Raw genomic sequence first — 17,641 nt, 5'->3', positions numbered from 1 at the left:
TTTTCTCATTCTGAATGCTTCAACATTTAGGTCACAAATTGAAATACCAGCAGAAAAAAACTCATCTTTAGGCAGGTTGAACAGTTACCAGTTGGCAAGAAACTCAAAATTCAAACATTCAGAGCATCAGAACACTTCAAAGCTTTATGAACTTTGAACTTAGCACACTTTCCTAAATTTTAGTGGTTCCAACTACAGGAAAATCAGACTCTAATGTTTGAGCTGATTTAATCTAACTCAAAATTTTTGCAATTCCTGACATCAATACTAGATTTATAGTTTTATTATGGTAGCAAATAGCTGTTACAGTGAGATCTATAAACATATACAGAATTATTATATTTAAATTCATATAGAACAATATTTACATTTTTAAGTTACACTTTTGAAATCAGAAGATGAAGTACAGCTTAAGTTTACAACAAAGAAAAGAAAAATACACAAAACAAAAACAGACAAAGTTAACAGTAAAAATATAACTATCTGTTCTTGATACGTGGAAACTCTTTGTCAGAAAGCTACATCTTCTTAATCTGATTGTCCAAATCATTAAAATAAGGATGATTCAGTGCCATTTTGCCAGAAATTCGTTTGGCAGGATCATAGACTAACATTTTCTGGGTAGGGGGGGTGGGAGGGGGAGATAAAAAGAAAAAAAAAAGGTTTTTATTTATTTAAGAAATGAACCATAAAAAAATTTCCATAAAGCCTTAATTTTTCTACCAATAAGCCATAGCTAATAATGTTAATAAAAAACTACTAAATGAACATTTCCATCAGTTCAATACCAAATCACATAAATGCCTCATCCTCCATACTTCACCCTCTAGCTCTAAAATAACCTATTCCTTAAATTATGGATATCTCAATAACCTTTTTGCTACAAATTATGCTTTAAGACACAAGAATTCAGAGATAGCTTTAAAACCAGGACATAAATTTAAGAAAGATATCTAGTTAATTATATTTGCTTTGAGAATTAAATGGCCATCTGAGTTATTTACAACATCCTTGAAATGGCGGCAATTAACTATAGTGGTTTCTAATATAGCTTCCAGCAAGTTCCAAACAAAAACAAAACCAGAGAACAATGTGTTATAAAGATAGTTAAAATGAGTCAGTAAATGAATTACAGTAAGACAATCTAGTATTAAAGTTTTAATTTACACATCACCAGGAAGACTGTATAATGTTTAATATTGATCTTAGATTTTATCTTAAACATTAATCTTAAAGAAAACCAAATCAATAAGCAGACTAGATATACTTTTAGTATCTAGTAACCCCTTGAGCTCTTATCATGTATCAAGCACTATATTAAGTGGTTGGCACATCCGATGTTACTTAATCCTCACAACAAATGCTAAGTACTGGTCCCATTTTACAGTGAGGACACTGAGGCTCAGAGGTTAAGTAACTTGCCCAAGTTCTTACAACTAAGGAATTTAAATCTGAAATCAAGACTGAGGATTTATACAGTGGTTCAACATTTTGGGTTGTCACAACTGAGAGGAATATGATCCTGTACCTATGGGGAAGAGGACTGGGATGATGTTAAATGTCTTGCAATGTACAGGACAGCCCCTAGTATCAAAAACATGATCCAGTCCAAGAGGTCGGTACCAGCTGGACTAAGGAACCATGATTTACAGTGTTTGATTTTTGTTTGATTGACTGAAGTGAAAGTCTTTGTGTTCAAGAATTATAGACGTTAAACAAGACAGACTGGGCCCAGGATACAGAAGACTTTTCTAAGTCAAATCAACAACACTGATACATAACATATCTCAATGATAGATAAAGGACTTTGGACTTCAAGTATTTGGAAATCTGAGCTGAATTTGGTGGAACAATGATTTATAAATTGTGAAAGGAGCCCAAAACCAATTAGAAGGTTTACAGGATCATAGAGCAATATATTCTTTTGTTCAGTAACCTTCCCAAACCTTTTCTTTTGCAATTACATTAGCTGAGATTCAAAAAAACTAGTTCTGTCTAAAAGCTTAATATTTAAATACTGTTCTAAAACAATTTTCTTAAAGCAGGCCTACCTAGGACAATTTATATTCTATCCTAATAGATTTTTTTATCTTGCTTTTAAAGAAAACAACTGTTGGGAATGGCAACGTAGTAAAGGGGAAAGGTTTTTAAGAACTGTTATTCCTTCTCCTATCTTTCTGATGTACAAATGAGGCGCAAAGTGAGAAATTATAGTTCATGCAGTAAAAGGCTTTAATAACTAAAAATATCAAGCAATAAGGAAAACACCTATGTCTCAGATAAACTAAAAAGTAGTAAACACAGACACAAAAAGTTAGAAAGGTAGGCTACTATGAACCAGCTACTTAAAAACAATAAAGTTGTATTAACCCTGCCTTTTCCTTCACAAAGCATCTATAGCTAAGACAGATTTTTTTAAAAAACCAAACAAACAACAACTAATGCTAAAACTTCCTCTCAAAACCACTCATTTTCTTGGTATCTAAAATAGAGCTAGTAATACAATAAATATAACAGGCATAATGGTTATGTGCCTAGCTCAATATATGTTGGTTTTCTATCTCCCAGGTAAAGGAAATGAATTGAGTACATTCAGAATCAATGAGGTTGAAGTCAGTATAAAATGTCTCCTTACCGAGAGCAGATCCAAGCCATTTTCATCCAAGTTTTTAACATGGGATGCCAGACTTCCTGGTTTCCACTTGGGAAATGTATTCTTATAGTCTTGTAAAGATTCCACTTCTGGCCACACTTCATTATTGGGAGTACCCAAAGCTCTAAAAGGGTAGAGCAAAACAAAAAATTATTAGTTTAAGCATAACTATAATCTTAATATTACATACATGTTGCCTTCATTATTATTTCACTTGAAACTTTAAAGTTCTTAAAAAGATAAAAATACCTGAAAATTCTGAAGAGTTGATCGATTTCTGAATCCCCATGGAAAAGTGGTTTTTTGGTTGCTAATTCTGCAAATATGGTGCCTATACTCCAAATGTCAACCGGAGTCGAGTAGCGAGCTGACCCCAGCAATACTTCTGGAGATCTGTACCAGAGTGTTACCACCTATTACAAAGCAAATTTTTACACTGAATAAATGTAGTGCATATTTATGCATAAATATACTTAAATACAAACATATTTCAGTAGCACTGCCCTTTAGAAGGTCCCATGAATGCCTCTGATAATATTGTTTGAAAGTCAATTAACAATACACAAAATAATAAATGTAAGATAAATATTTCATTTGTAAGTTCTAGTCATGAGGGGGTTAAGGAAAAAACAAACATCAGATAAAAGCATACAAGCTCTTTTCTTGCTTTTCAGATCATTAAAGTGCAAGAATCAAAATAGTCATGACAACAATCACTTTTTAAAAAAAGCCACTGGAAACAGATTTGGTCATGACACTGTATAATGCATGTACATATACTGCTCACATGCTAAGAACATGAGTAAGTAAATAACAGTTTATTAGTGGTCTAGAGGCTGATCTACTATTTTAGTATCTATAGATTATCATGATGGTAAAAATACCATCTCTAAGTTAATGAGATCAGCAGCATCTGTTAAAGCCAATGGGAACCAAATAATCATTACTTTTTTATACAGCCATGGAAAAAATGATGAAAAGAAGCCAGTACATCTGACCAAATGAACAATGTTGTTAAGTTCTCATCTGGAGATAGTCTTTGGGCTCAGAGATAGACAATGCCATAGAAAACCATCATCCAGAAGTCCTTTACTATAGAAGTCAACTCTCCCTTTTCCCGCTGGAAGTAACAAATGAAATGCCAAGTTATCTGTAGAACATGGACAAAACTTGATTATATTTAGTAGTTTCTAAATATATCTGAAACAGTAACCCATAAGTAACAGAACCTCTCTTTTACAAATTTTATTGCGTACCAGAGAGGATCCAATCAGGAGACAGAAACCACTTGGTGATTTGCTTGGGGAAAGTTTACTAAGAAGGATTATTAAATAATTGAGAGTTAGGAAAAGAGAGTAACTAATAAGCAATAACTCTTAGAACTGTAGCAAGGAAAACCCCTTACTAAGTAGTCCCTCTCCTGCCCCTTCTACTGCCATCACACCTGCTGGCAAAAAAAAAATATTTAAAGGTCCCAGTTACATTTTCACATAGCATGCAATGAAGAGTGAGTTTGGAACTGACAGGCATTAAATTCATGCTAGCAGGACGGAATTCTTTCTTACTGGGTGTTTCTTGACTTTATGAACAAACACAGAAAACAAACCAGCAATCACATATATTCAAAAGCACCAAAACACACTAGTCTACATACCTCATGTGTGTATACTCTAATAGGTATTCCAAAAGCTCTGGCAAGGCCAAAATCAGCCAGTTTAATTGTTCCTTTGTCATCAATCAATAGATTTTGAGGTTTTAAGTCTCTGTGCAGAACTCTTCTGGAGTGGCAAAACACAATCCCTTGTAGGATTTGGTACAAATAACTCTGGAAGAAGGAAATAAATCAGAAACTTAACAGTCCCATACAATGATTTTCTAACTAATCTTGATGAGTTTGTCTCTAAAATATAAGAAATTATAATGCAGGGAAATAATTTAACTGCCACAAAAACTTTCAGGCATTTGAGACTAACAAGCAACATTTGGGGGTGGGAAGCCCATTGATATACAGTATCATGTTGGTATACCTGAGACAAAGATATTTTCCTTATGGATACATCCATATCCATATGAATGTTTGTCCCCAATTCTGAAGTCCTAAGTTCTGTACAGTTTTTTATTTTATTTTAAAGATTTTACTTATTTATTTGAGAGAGAGAGAAAGTAAGAGACAGAGCACAAGTGGAGCGGGGAGGGGCAGGCGGAGAGGGAGAAGCTGTCTCCCCACCAAGCAGGCAGCTGGACACAGCTCAATCCCAGAACCCTGAGATCATGACCTGAGCCACAGGCAGATGCTTAACCTACTGAGTCACCCAGCTGGCCCAGACAGTTTTTTAAACTTTGTCTATAAACTTATAGTAACTTTCTATTTTGAATAAGGTTGGTCCATTTCTATGTCTTATTATTACATATTAATTTCTTCTTTGGAAACATTGGTTACAGATTCTAAAAGAAATGACAAATATGTTATTATGATTATATATTTAAATAAAGGCAATTATCATAACATGCAACTTAGTAGTTCAGAGAAAAATATCATACAAGATAAGTGTTGCCAAGACAATGTAATTGTCATTTGAAGCAACATGGGTATTACAGAAATATAAGGTATACATAGTATTGACTTATAAAGTTCCAAATTATAAAATAATACATAAAATCAACTGTTAGAACAACAACAAAAAAGACTATGTATTAACTGAGGCATCTGGCTGGCCCAGTCAGAACAGAGTGCAACTCTTGATCTTGATCTTGGGGTTTGAGCCCCACATTGGATGTACAAATTATTTAAATAATACTATTTTAAAAAAGAATTACGTATAGGCTTATAAATAGCCAAAAATGAAAAATTATTAGATGAGATACAAAATGATAATACACTTTTTTCACATAAGGGACTGAAAAATATTTACAAGATTGATAGAAGTAGGTGCTAAAAAAATAACCGTCACACATCATAATGAGTAAACTGCTGCAATTATTGTTTGGAAGGCAACTGGCATCATCAAGATTTTAAATGTAAATAAACATCTTCAACCTGCTGATTAAAATTATAAGAATTTACTCCAGGGCACCTAGGTGACTCTTGGTTGCACCTCAGCTCAAGATCTCAGGGTTGTGAGACTGAGCCCCATCTCCAGCTCTGCGTACAGCAGAGTCTGGTTATCCCTTTCCCTCTGCTCTTCCCCACCACTCTCATGCACTCGCTGGTACGCTCTCTCTTAAATAAATAAAATCTAAAAAAAAAAAAAAAGAAGAAGAATTTATTCTATAAGGATTCACTGGGGCATGGTTCATGAGAGCACGAATCACCGAGCTGGAAAACAACTTCAATGTCTATCAGTATGGAATTGGTTTAAATAATTAGATCAGGAGCGCCTGGGTGACTCGGTTAAGTGTCTGTCTCTGGCTCAGGGCTCAGGTTATGATCTCAGGATCCTGGGATTGAGCCATGCCTTGGGGTCCCTGCTCGGATAGGAGTCTATTTCTCCTTCTCCCTCTGCCCCTATCCCCTGTTCGTGCTCACTCTCAAATAAATAAATTAAATATTTTAAAATAAATAAATAGATCAAGTATTTAGACAGGCAAACCTATATGTGGAAGGTCTCGCAGAAAAAGGGTTTTACAACAGTGTGTTTATATACACAGAGCTGACATACAAGTATCTCTAAGACTACTAAAAAACTATTTAATGGCTACTAACCCTGTGGACTGGTTCAGTACTGGTAGAGTTACTGAACATCTACTTTATATAGACTTCAATGTTTTTTAAAAAATTATCCATTTATAATTTAACTGAAATATAATATCAATAATAAATTAAACATTCAAAACCAGAATAAAATAAAACCACTTCCTTGTCATTATCCTACCAAGCTTTTGTTACATTGTTTTACACATATCTGACTGCCAAATAAAGACCAAAATATCCTAGTTTCCAACAATGGAATACATACTTAATGGTTTTATGTTATCCCAGGCACTACTTTTCACTTTATAACTAGAAGCACTATCTAATAATAAAAGGGGTAACTTTTATCTATAGACTATGGGAGAAAAATAAAATATTCTTTTCCTCCTCATTCTACTAACCTTTTTTCTAAGCATATTCCCCAAAATACAGAACTTCTATGTAGTAGACCCTTAACATTTGGTGGATACATACTAATACAATTAAGTAAGATAAGTACTAATGCATTTCGTAAGTGGATAAATACTAACAAAATTAAATAAGCTTCTTACCTTAACAAGTGAAGAATCCATGAACTGACCAGGAGGGATGGAATCTAAGTATTTCTTAAGATCCATGGAAAGGAATTCAAAAATGAGATATAACCTGGAATCCTGCATAAGCACATCTTGAAGACTAGAGAATAAAATACTCATGTGAAAAAAAATCTACAACTTTTGACCTCTCATAAAATAAAACTTCCATAAATTTAAAAATGGCAATCATAAAAAGTGAGGCTATAAGAAATTTTCTGTAACAAAACATACATACTGTTTTGGGAAAGAAAAGATGGTAGCTTCCCTAGTAGTGAAAACCTCAGTAATAAAATAGAATTTAAGAAAGGAAATTCAGGGCAGCAAATGAAAATTAAGTCGTATTATGCTGAAGGTGCTAACAAACAACTTATATTTCCAAAGAACATTTAAAAAAAAAAAGACATTTAGAACATTTCTATGTTGATTACTTGTTGCACAGAGTTTGTCTTTTCAGTGGAATAAATTATAGGAATAAATATTAAAATTTACTAGGAACCCTTAACAGTAGCTATCTCCAGCCCCAGAAAAATGCAATTAAATCCTAACTTGGACTATTAGGAAACAAACGCCTCAAACACCAGTCCAAATACTTAGAGAAAGAAAAAATTTTTTTTTCTTTTTCATCTGACCTAGCAACCCAACTGTGATTAAGGGGTCTTCAAGGACCAGATCTCAGATTGGTGTAGGGGATAAAGATCTGTGAAAAAGGATTTCCTTTTCTCCCTTGGCCAGTTTACCTTGATTTTCCAGCCCCCAATTCTAATCTCTTATTACCAAGCTCCTCTAACTCTGTTCCTGCTTTAAATCTATTCTTCCTACGCCTGGCACTCCAACTTCACAAAAATAATAGAGTTCTATTCCGCTCAGCAAAGCTATTAAGACCAGATATTAAGCAAATGTAAAAATTTCCACATTGAAATTCACATTTGAAACAGTATGCGGAAAATGGTTTAAATTCAGATATACCATACCTGACTATATTTGGATGACGAAGTTCTTTTAATAGAGAAATTTCCCGAATTGCAGTACTAGGAACCCCTTCCTCTTCACTTTCTAGTCTGATTTTCTTCATGGCTACTACTTGACCTGTAGTTTTGTGTCTACCCTTATACACAACTCCATAGGTACCTGAAATAGACAAAGTAAATGTCTACTATAGGACACCCTCCACAAACTAAGATTTGAAAAAAGGACTAAATCCCATGAAGTGTCACATGATAGAAATGTCTACTGTGACCATATAGGAAGTGTCTTACTCAAAATTATACCCTCATCACTTCCAAAAAGAAATTGAGGGCAACTACAACCTATGATGTCTTTAGAAATAAAATTCATGTAGTTGTCACAATTTTCCCATACATTTAAATTACCAGTAATTTCCCAGCACATTTTAGAGAAGAAAATGATGGATCCTTTGCCAATTGGAATTTATCTTCTTTCAGATATCCAACCCAACTATAAAGCAGGCATAAAATATAGGGTGAAGATAATTTGGGCTGAAGAATTATTAACAGGAGCCACTGTGACACTTTCAGAAAACTGTACAGAGTGCTTTATGCACTTCAAATAGTCAATCCTCATCTAGAAAAACATGGGGCTAAAATATTTTACTATCTGGTAAATCTATTAAAGTTCAAAATATCTACTATATAGTATAAAAGTCTCACACCCATTTGGAAGTTAAGAACATGGATTCTGATATATAAGCTTCAGATAATGAGCAACAATGTCAACAGAAAGGATCGTGGGCAGGAGGGTGGATACAGAGAACAGAAGCAGCAATATTAAGGGAGATGAACTAGTTAGTTTAAAAAGTTCATGTACAGGGCGCCTGGGTGGCTTAGTTCGTTAAGGTCTGCCTGAGTGAGACTCAGGTGATGATCCCAGGACCCTGGGAGCAAGGCCCCCACAGGGCTCCTTGATCAGCATGGAGCCTGCTTTTCCTTCTGCCTGCCACTCCCCTTGCTTGTATCTTACTCGTGCCCCCCATATCTAGACAAATAAATAAATAAATAAATCTTAAATTTTGAAAAAAATTCATAAACAGGACATACTTAATCCCCAGATAGGTGCTTTTTTAACAGTGGTTGGAAGGGTGCCTGGTTGGCTCAGTAGGCAGAGCATGACCTTGATCTCAGGGTCGTGAGGTTAATTAAGCCCCATGTTGGGTGTGGAGCCTACTTAAAAAATAAATAAAATCTTAAATAAACAAATACATAAAATTTTTAAATTCAGGTTGGAAAATACAGAAAGATCTTGAACCTCTTGACTCTACATAAAATTTTGAATAACCTACTATTTTTCTGTAACAATGGTTTAACTTTAGAAGTGATTAGAGTGCATTTTTCTTTCTTTCTTTTTTTTTTTTTTAAAGATTTTATTTATTTATTTGACAGAGAGAGAGATCACAAGTAGGCAGAGAGGCAGGCAGAGAGAGAGAGGGAAGCAGGCTCCCTGCTGAGCAGAGAGCCCGATGCGGAACTCGATCCCAGGACCTGAGCCGAAGGCAATGGCTTAACCCACTGAGCCACACAGGTGCCCTAGAGTGCATTTTTCTAAGGAGAACTATTCTAAGGCTTTTATCAGTTTCTCCGAAGGTAGCAGTATTTCAAAAAAGGCTAAGAACTACTATCAAATTATCTCCTTGCTTAATTAGAATATTAAGAATGGTTTGGTGATGCTAAATAAACTTTGTTCTAAGTTTGTTTTAAACAGAGAAATTCTATACAATTGTGTCTTCCTAAATATTGGTATCATTTTAAAGACGTAATTGACCTAAGAGCCATTTTACATTATTTTGATTAAATTTGGGTTAGGGGCACCTGGGTGGCTTAGTGGGTTGAGCCTCTGCCTTCAGCTCAGGTCATGATCTCAGGGTCCTGGGATCGAGGCCTGCATCGGGCTCTCTGCTCAGCAGGAAGCCTTCTTCTGCCTCTCTCTCTGCCTACTTCTGATCTCTCTCTGTCAAATAAATAAGATCTTTAAAAAAAAAAAGAAAGAAAGAAATTTGGGGTTAAATATGACTTTTGGATATCCAAAGTTATTCCAGATTTTTAAAAACCCTGATTTTATTGATCTTCACAACCATCCTTAAAAATAACCTCTGTTCAATAAAAATCTGTCCATTTTTCAGATGTAAATTTTTTTTAAAGATTTTATTTATTTATTTGACAGAGAGAGAGATCACAAATAGGCAGAGAGGCAGGCAGAGAGAAAGGGGGAAGCAGGCTCCCCGCCGAGCAGAGAGCCTACTTCTACCTCTCTCTCTGCCCGCCTCTCTGCCTACTTGTGATCTCTGTCAAATAAATAAATAAAGTCTTAAAAAAAAACAAACACAAAAGTAGGTAAGTCAGTATCCCAATTACCAGGCACACTGTTAAAGCAAACTCAAGATTCATCAATTGCATAATGTAGTCTAATCAGTTAACTAATTTTTCCCCTACTATTCCTCTCTCTCCTTCAAGTGTACAATCTCATCTGGGCCTAAAATTTACTCATAACAATAAACTAACTTATATCTAACACTTAGTATTTATTCAATTTTAGACATCACAAGTGCTGTCTCTTTTCTGACTCTTTGAACCATTATCACTCATAACTACTAGGATAGAGCTCTAGTTAAAGCATAATGATTCTACTGGTTAATCACTAAAAATTATTTATGAAATGCACAGTATATACTTTGAAATAAACTACACATTATTATCCTTAAAGGTTTTATTTATTTATTTGACAGAGAGAAAGCATAAGCAGGGAGAGCAGCAGGCAGAGGGAGAGGGAGAAGCAGGCTCCCCACTGAGCAGGGAGCCTGATGCGGGACTCTATGCCAGGACCCTGGGATCATGACCTGAGCCAAAGGTAGATGTTTAACCAACTGAGCCACCCAACTGTCTTGAACTATACTTTATTAAGTTTAAAAAATAATAATGTTAGTTATGGTCAGGTTCTGGAGACTCTGAATGTTAAGCACAAAAACTTACATCAAATGTTTATTGAGTGAATAAAGGCCAAGTTAGGTCCTCCATCATAGATATAGGTACTCTCTATGATCAAAAAAGACGTTTCCTTATTACAGGATGTAACACTCAGATATTTGTAATTTAGAAGAAACCAGAGAACACCTTTGTAATAACTGAAACAAGAAAAGTCTAGATGTATTTAAGAAATGAATCAGGTTGTGGGGTGCCTGGGTGGCTCAGTGGGTTAAAGCCTCTGCCTTCGGCTCAGGTCATGATCCCAGGGTCCTGCGATCGAGCCCCACATCGGGCTCTCTGCTCCGCAGGGAGCCTGCTTCCTCCTCTCTCTCTGCCTGCCTCTCTGCCTACTTGTGATCTCTGTCAAGTAAATAAATAAAATCTTTAAAAAAAGAAAGAAAGAAATGAATCAGGTTGTCAAAAAACTCAAGTATCAAGGTGGCAAAGTCAGGAGGACTATTCTTAATTAGAAAAAGATTAAGGAGATATTAGTCACCAAATGCAATGCATGACATTGGCTAATTCTCAAGAAGATACATGCAGAAGTATTTAGAAGTAAAGCACATCTCTACAAACTTACTTTACATGGGTCAAAAGAAAAACAAAATGCTAAACACACACACAGAGATAATAAAGCAAATGTGACATAATTAACATCTTGGTAAAAGGTATTATAGGTTCATTAAATTTATATTTCAACTTCCCTGTTTGGAAATAATCCAAATAAAGTTGAGGGAAAGAAATTTAACTTTTCAAATTGGTACTTTAATGCTAGAATTTGACCAGGTATGTGGCAAACCAAAAGAAAATGCTGTGTGAAAGGCCTTAATTATTCATATAATTTATTTTTTCAAAAAAAATGTCCACCACAAAATTCAAAACAGCCAAGCACTAGAGTAGTCAAGACAATATAAGCCAGAAAAAGAAACAGAGGAAAACAGATAATGTTACCATCAAACATTTGAATATCTCCAGTGGTACTAGACACTACTGCCAAGCCCTGTTCAAACACTTATGAACAAGACAAAATCCCAAACTTCAGAAAGCTTACATACAGTGTAGTAAAGAAAAAGGATATTAAGGATAACAAAAAGGGAACTACAAAATACACTTGGACTAGAACAATGAGATGAAAGTGAAGGCAGCAGAGTGGTTAACAAGGTGACAGAGCACCCATTGCCAAAAGCCCAAGGATCAACAAATAGGGAGTGTGTAGTAGAATAGGAGTCTTTTAACTCCAGGAAATAAGACCACATTTGAAATTATACTCTTTATTGATTGATTTTAAATAGAATACTTTTCTCAAGAGGTAAATCTGTAGTCTCCTGCATGTTTGGAGTTCCAGAGTTTTAAAGAAAAACACATTGAGGGCGCCTGGGTGGCTCAGTTGGCTAAGCGACTGCCTTTGGCTCAGGTCATGATCCTGGAGTCCCAGAATCAAGTTCCAGCATCAGGCTCCCAGCTCCACGGGAGTCTGCTTCTCCCTCTGACCTTCTCCCCTCTCATGCTCTCTCTTATTCTCTCTCAAATGGATAAATAAAATCTTAAAAAAAAAAAAAGAGTCACTATAGTGAAATGATTAAAATAAATGTTAAAAAAAAAAAAGAGAGAGAAACACATTTACACTGTAAGAATAACTTTTTATTCCAAACTAAAAATCAGCACTCATTTAATTCTCTGGGGATTAAGAAAAACTCAAAGCAGAAGACGGCAGATTTGTTAATCAATCTTATTTTCAACTCAGAAACAAAATTAGCTTAGTTGAGCGGGTTTAATAGAGTATTTTTTGGAAAAAAAAAATATTTGTAATAGATCCCTAAACCAACCATCACCTAAACTTATCATTACTATCTTACTATCTTACTAAAGTCTTTCCAGTATTCCACCCCTGGACTTTTAGTAGTATTCCTTATACAGGCATGGTTTTGGAACACACTAAAAATATACTAGTCAGAAATGTCTCTCAAACAGAACCTACATAAGTTGGACTCTAATAGCAAATTACTTTGTACAAGTTGTACATTTGTTCCCAGAGTGTACAATATAAATACCAACTCTTATATAGAAACTTGGATATTCTGTTGGGAGAAAAAGGCAAAGGGATATTTTTATTCTTCCACTTATGCCATATAAACATTTAAAAATTTTAAGTACTACAGAAAGGAAATGAATGATCATATACAAGAGTTACTGGTTTTAGATTTGCTTAAACATGTACACATGACAGGTCATTTAAATCTAGGGAAACTTAAAATAATTTATTTAAATTGGTTTAATAGTCTCTTGTACTAGTTCACAAAGTTTAGGTAAAAATACTGCTCTTAAAAATAATTGTATGAAACTAAAAATATACTATTTTTTTTTAAAGATTTTATTTATTTATGTGAGAGAGAGAATGAGAGAGAGAGAGCAAGCATGAGAAGAGAGAAGTTCAGAGGGAGAAGCAGAGTCCTTGCTAAGCAAGGAGCCTGATGCAGGACTCGATCCCAGGACCCCAGGATCATGACCTGAGCTGAAGACAGTGGCTTAACCAACTGAGCCAACCAGGGACCCTAAAAGTACACTATTAAACTTAACATAATTCTACTGCCCTAACCTCTCCCCACCAACACACATACAAGATATCAATAGTCTTCTCAAAATACAAATACTGTTAAATGTTTAGTATTTTAAAAAATGTAAGATTATTAGAGGGATGGAGAGGGTTGGCAGTGAATCATATCAGAATAATTTCAATTTTCTAAAAATGTGAACATTTTTGTTACCATATAAAGAACATGTAATTAATGCGTATTAGCACAGGATACCTTAAAGATTGGATTTTAATAAATATTTACATGTTTTCATGTCCCAGACTTATAGCATTACTAAATTATTTTTTAAAAGCTTTTTTTAATTACAAAAACCACTCACCTTCTCCAATTTTCTCTATTTTGGTATAATCTTCCATAGTTAATCAGCAGATTTGGTAGATCCTAAAATGAGAGGAAAAGCTGATTTGATCTCATGCCACTAACTCAAAAGGTGGTTTTAAGTTTTTAAGGAGATACAATACATAAAGCATTTTCCAGTGTCTAGTGCAGTATTAATTTTCCCTAAGTATTAGTTGTGTTAAAACAACATTTACAAAGGAAAGAACTTCTGCAATAAGATTTTTTTACCTTTCTTAGCTCTTAAAACACTGGATTTTGTATATCTTAGCCAGTGTAACATTTAGCTTCTTCCAATCAAATTAACTCTCAAATTCAGCTATCAATTCATCTATCCTTCCCAAACAAAACCCAGAAGTATGTTTTATGTAACACTTCTAAGGAGCACCAATGTGTCAGTTATACCCAAACATTTCTATAAATAATGTTATTCGACTGAATTTGTACTTTATGATTTCTTTTTGAAAATTCAAAAGGAAAAAATTTTAAAGACACAAATGGAAAGCTAATGTAGACACACTGCTCAACCATTAGCAAGATTGCTCAAATGTCAGCTGAAAGGCTGACAATAAGACATTTCAAGACTTCCTCAGCTGAGAAGTGTGCCAATGAAACCTATCTTCAGAAGCCCAAAGCATAATTACCTTGATTTTCTGACACACTCATCACTGATAAGATCATATATAAAGGTCACTCTGAGTAACTGACACTTAGTTCATTCAGCTTCACAATCATTCCAGAAGTAGAGACAAATCTTTTTAATGAACAAAATTGCAATACACTGGCTATATATACATGCCAATCTTAAATATTTTTTTAATTTTACAAAATGGCAACAACTAGAATAATCGATGTAATATCGATTTTTTCCTACAATATCCAGATTTAATGTCTAAAGATCAATAAAATTGTTGAGTTCTACAATATCCAGATTTTTACAATATCCATACTATTTACAATATCCAGATTCTACAATATCCATTTAATATGCCCAAAGAATAAAATTGTTGAGCTCTACAATATCCAGATTCTTACACTATCCAGATTATTTACAATACTCAGATTCTACAATATCCAGATTTAATATGCCTCACTTAATATGTTGAGCTCATTTTTAACAATAACTTAATTTCCAAGCTGGGTTTTATTACCCTCTCTCCATTTTTCTGTTCTAACAATTCAAAATAAAGGATGCAGCTTTAAAATGTCTTTTGAATGCCTTCTGGGGCTCTGTACTACTAGCAGCAGGATGTAAAACACCAATAGCTTCATCTCCTAACCAGAGACCTCCAGGTCTTTAAAGGAAGCAATTGTGCACCTTGGTAACCCTAGTACTAAACAAAAATTAAGGGGTACTCCAAGACACGTATCTCTCGGCACTTCTTAGCTTTCTACCTTGGGCCAATTGCACAGTAACAGTTACCAAGCGCAAAGTAAAAACAAACAAATCCAGATTCCCTCTGGTTTTATCCTTGGCCAAGTGTTCTTAAAAGCTCTGGGAGCACAAGAGACTTGCGCACGGAGGGAAGCCCGAGAAAGCCCAAAAGTTGGTTCATCCGATCGGTGTTTCGGGACGACCTGGCTTTGGGAACTGGCGCGGGTACCTGGCCCAGGTGCGCTCTGGCTTTCCGCCGCCACGGAGGCTAGAGCAGGGCGCACGCGGGACAGGCCCGAGCCTCAGGGCCTAGGACCGAGCCTGGCAATCCGCGTCGTCGAACCAATGTAAGGGTTTTCCTCAGCCAGGCCAGCGGCCCCTTCGCAACATCTGCCGACCGCGACCCCAGACTGCAACTCCGAGGCCAGGGCAGCCCCTTCCCTCCCCAACAGTACGCCCGCCGGATCTGGGCTCCTGCGAGCCTTCCTGGAAAGGCGGGCTTCGGCGTGGCTCACACGCCCAGGCCCCGGGGCCCGAGTGAAGGCGCGGCCCAGCCTCCAGAGGCCCGGCCTGGCCCCGCGCAGACCCGGCCTGGCCCCGCGTAGACCCCTGCTGCCCAGCCCGGCCTCCTAACATCACCCGGTTCCTCAATACTCCTTCTCCGGGGCCTCCGAGCCGGCCCCGCCGAGCAGACGCCCCGTAGGCATGACCCTGACCTCAGCAACTCTACCCGGCTTATTATCCCGCGACGAAAGCGGCGGCGGCTACCACGGCGGCGTCGCTCTGGCCTTAACTTCCTAGAGCCAGCTTTGAAGCTAAGTGCGAGCTGTTTCAAACTCACCGCGCTAAAGGGCCCGGGACCCACCAATCAGATAGTCCGTAGACTTTCAAAGGAGCCAATCGGAGCCCACCGACGCTTGGGGCTGGGCTTCCCGGGTAGCTAAAGCGCGAAAGAAAGTGGAAACGGCGGCTAGAGAAAAAGCAGGAGGGCGGGCGCCAACTGAGTCTGAGCGCAGGCGCTTTCTTTCATCGCAGGATAACGTCGTCCTACTGTTTCTGCGCGTCGGAAATCTACTGTTCCCCCTAGGTCGGGATGTCCCCCCCCCGCCCCCGCCCCCGGCCAGTATTGGCACAATTAAAACTTACTGCACTCAATATCTCATCACAACAGTGATTCTACATTGACATTCAAATTCCATTACTTTCACTTCTAATACTTAAAACTACAGTATATTTATGTTTTTCTAAGTGGGTGATTTTCCGGCTCTGCCAAAGGAGCACATTTCACAAGTACACAAGTATATATTTTTACCTTACTTTTTAAAATTTTTAATGTTTTATTTTTTTGAAATTCTATTTATCTAAAAATTTAAAACAAAATTTTACATTTTTTAGTTTTAAATCACTTTCACATCAGAATTTTAGTTTTTTTTTTTTTTAAAGACCTTATTTATTTATTTGACAGAGAGAGATCACAAGTAGGCAGAGAGGCAGGCAGAGAGAGAGGAGGAAGCAGGCTCCCTGCTGAGCGGAGAGCCCGACACGGGACTCGATCCCAGGACCCTGAGATCATGACCCCAGCCGAAGGCAGCGGCCCAACCCACTGAGCCACCCAGGCGCCCCTTTAGTTGTTTTTTAAAACACAAAAATTCTCAATTCCATGAGAGGAAGAAAAAGAGATCTAAATTATACTTTAAATAATACAGTATCAAAAACTCTCTCTCTCATTATCTCCACCATAACTTTAAGGGAGATGTCTGTTCTTGAACATCATTCTTTAAGTCTCTAAGAAAATAAGAGAGAAATAGAAGTGGTGGTAAGAAGAGTCCCCTAATAAGGGCTTCTCTTTTCACTATCCTTCATGGGATGTAGGACAAAGACTGATTACCATGATTATCATATTAGAAGACCCAGATTAAGTGCTCGCTTGGGCAGCACAATTGGTAAAATTGGAATGATACAGAGATTAGCTTGGTCCTTATGCAAGGGTGACATAAATTGGTGAAACGTTCCATATTTTATTTAAAAAATGACCCAGATTAGGATAAAGAATGGAGCTGGTATATCAAATGTATTTAAGTCTTTAGTACCTTCTTACACAGTGAGTAGCATCTGTCATCTGGCACTATTTGTGGTACAAACACATGGCCTTAACAATTTTATTCTCCCAGGTGACAGAGAACATTTGGGATTCACATTGGAGGTAGGGGGTTCTGAAATCTCTAGTTGGACCTAAGGACTTTAAAATATTTTTAAAACCCCCAGTTCACATTTTATTTTTATTATATTTTAAAGATTTTTTTTTATTTATTCGACACAGAGAAAGAGATCACAAGTAGGCAGAGAGGCAGGCAGAGACAGAGGGAGAAGCAGGCTCCCTGCCAAGCAGAGAGCCCGATGTGCAGCTCCATCCCAGGACCCTGGGACCATGACCTGCAGTGGC

General features: G+C 36.6%; 1 protein-coding gene and 1 non-coding gene across 3 annotated transcripts; one reads left to right on the top strand and one right to left on the bottom strand.

The window, feature by feature from the left end:
* Positions 1 to 267: 267 nt before the first annotated feature.
* CDK1 (cyclin dependent kinase 1) lies at positions 268 to 16,043 on the bottom strand. Of its 2 annotated transcripts, none has more exons than XM_032313342.1 (8): positions 15,915 to 16,043; positions 13,807 to 13,868; positions 7,891 to 8,047; positions 6,896 to 7,019; positions 4,308 to 4,478; positions 2,903 to 3,066; positions 2,636 to 2,777; positions 268 to 617 (listed from the first exon to the last, which is right to left on the bottom strand). In XM_032313342.1, exons 2-8 carry the CDS (start codon positions 13,841 to 13,843, stop codon positions 519 to 521), a joined length of 894 nt encoding a protein of 297 aa, XP_032169233.1. In that variant the 5' UTR covers positions 13,844 to 13,868; positions 15,915 to 16,043; the 3' UTR covers positions 268 to 518. The 2 variants fall into 2 exon arrangements, with proteins under 2 accessions (XP_032169233.1, XP_032169234.1); XM_032313343.1 differs by having other exon boundaries at positions 15,929 to 16,040.
* A 1,074-nt stretch (positions 16,044 to 17,117) lies between these two features.
* Positions 17,118 to 17,219, top strand: LOC116573795. The gene has a single exon (XR_004279004.1). It is a non-coding gene; the product is annotated as a U6 spliceosomal RNA (small nuclear RNA).
* The last annotated feature ends 422 nt before the right edge of the window (positions 17,220 to 17,641 follow it).

Source organism: Mustela erminea, chromosome 14 (assembly GCF_009829155.1).
Source record: "Mustela erminea isolate mMusErm1 chromosome 14, mMusErm1.Pri, whole genome shotgun sequence".
NCBI classification, from domain to species: domain Eukaryota; kingdom Metazoa; phylum Chordata; class Mammalia; order Carnivora; family Mustelidae; genus Mustela; species Mustela erminea.
Note: the sequence above shows the minus strand (reverse complement) of the source record. Positions and strands in the feature narration are given on the sequence as shown.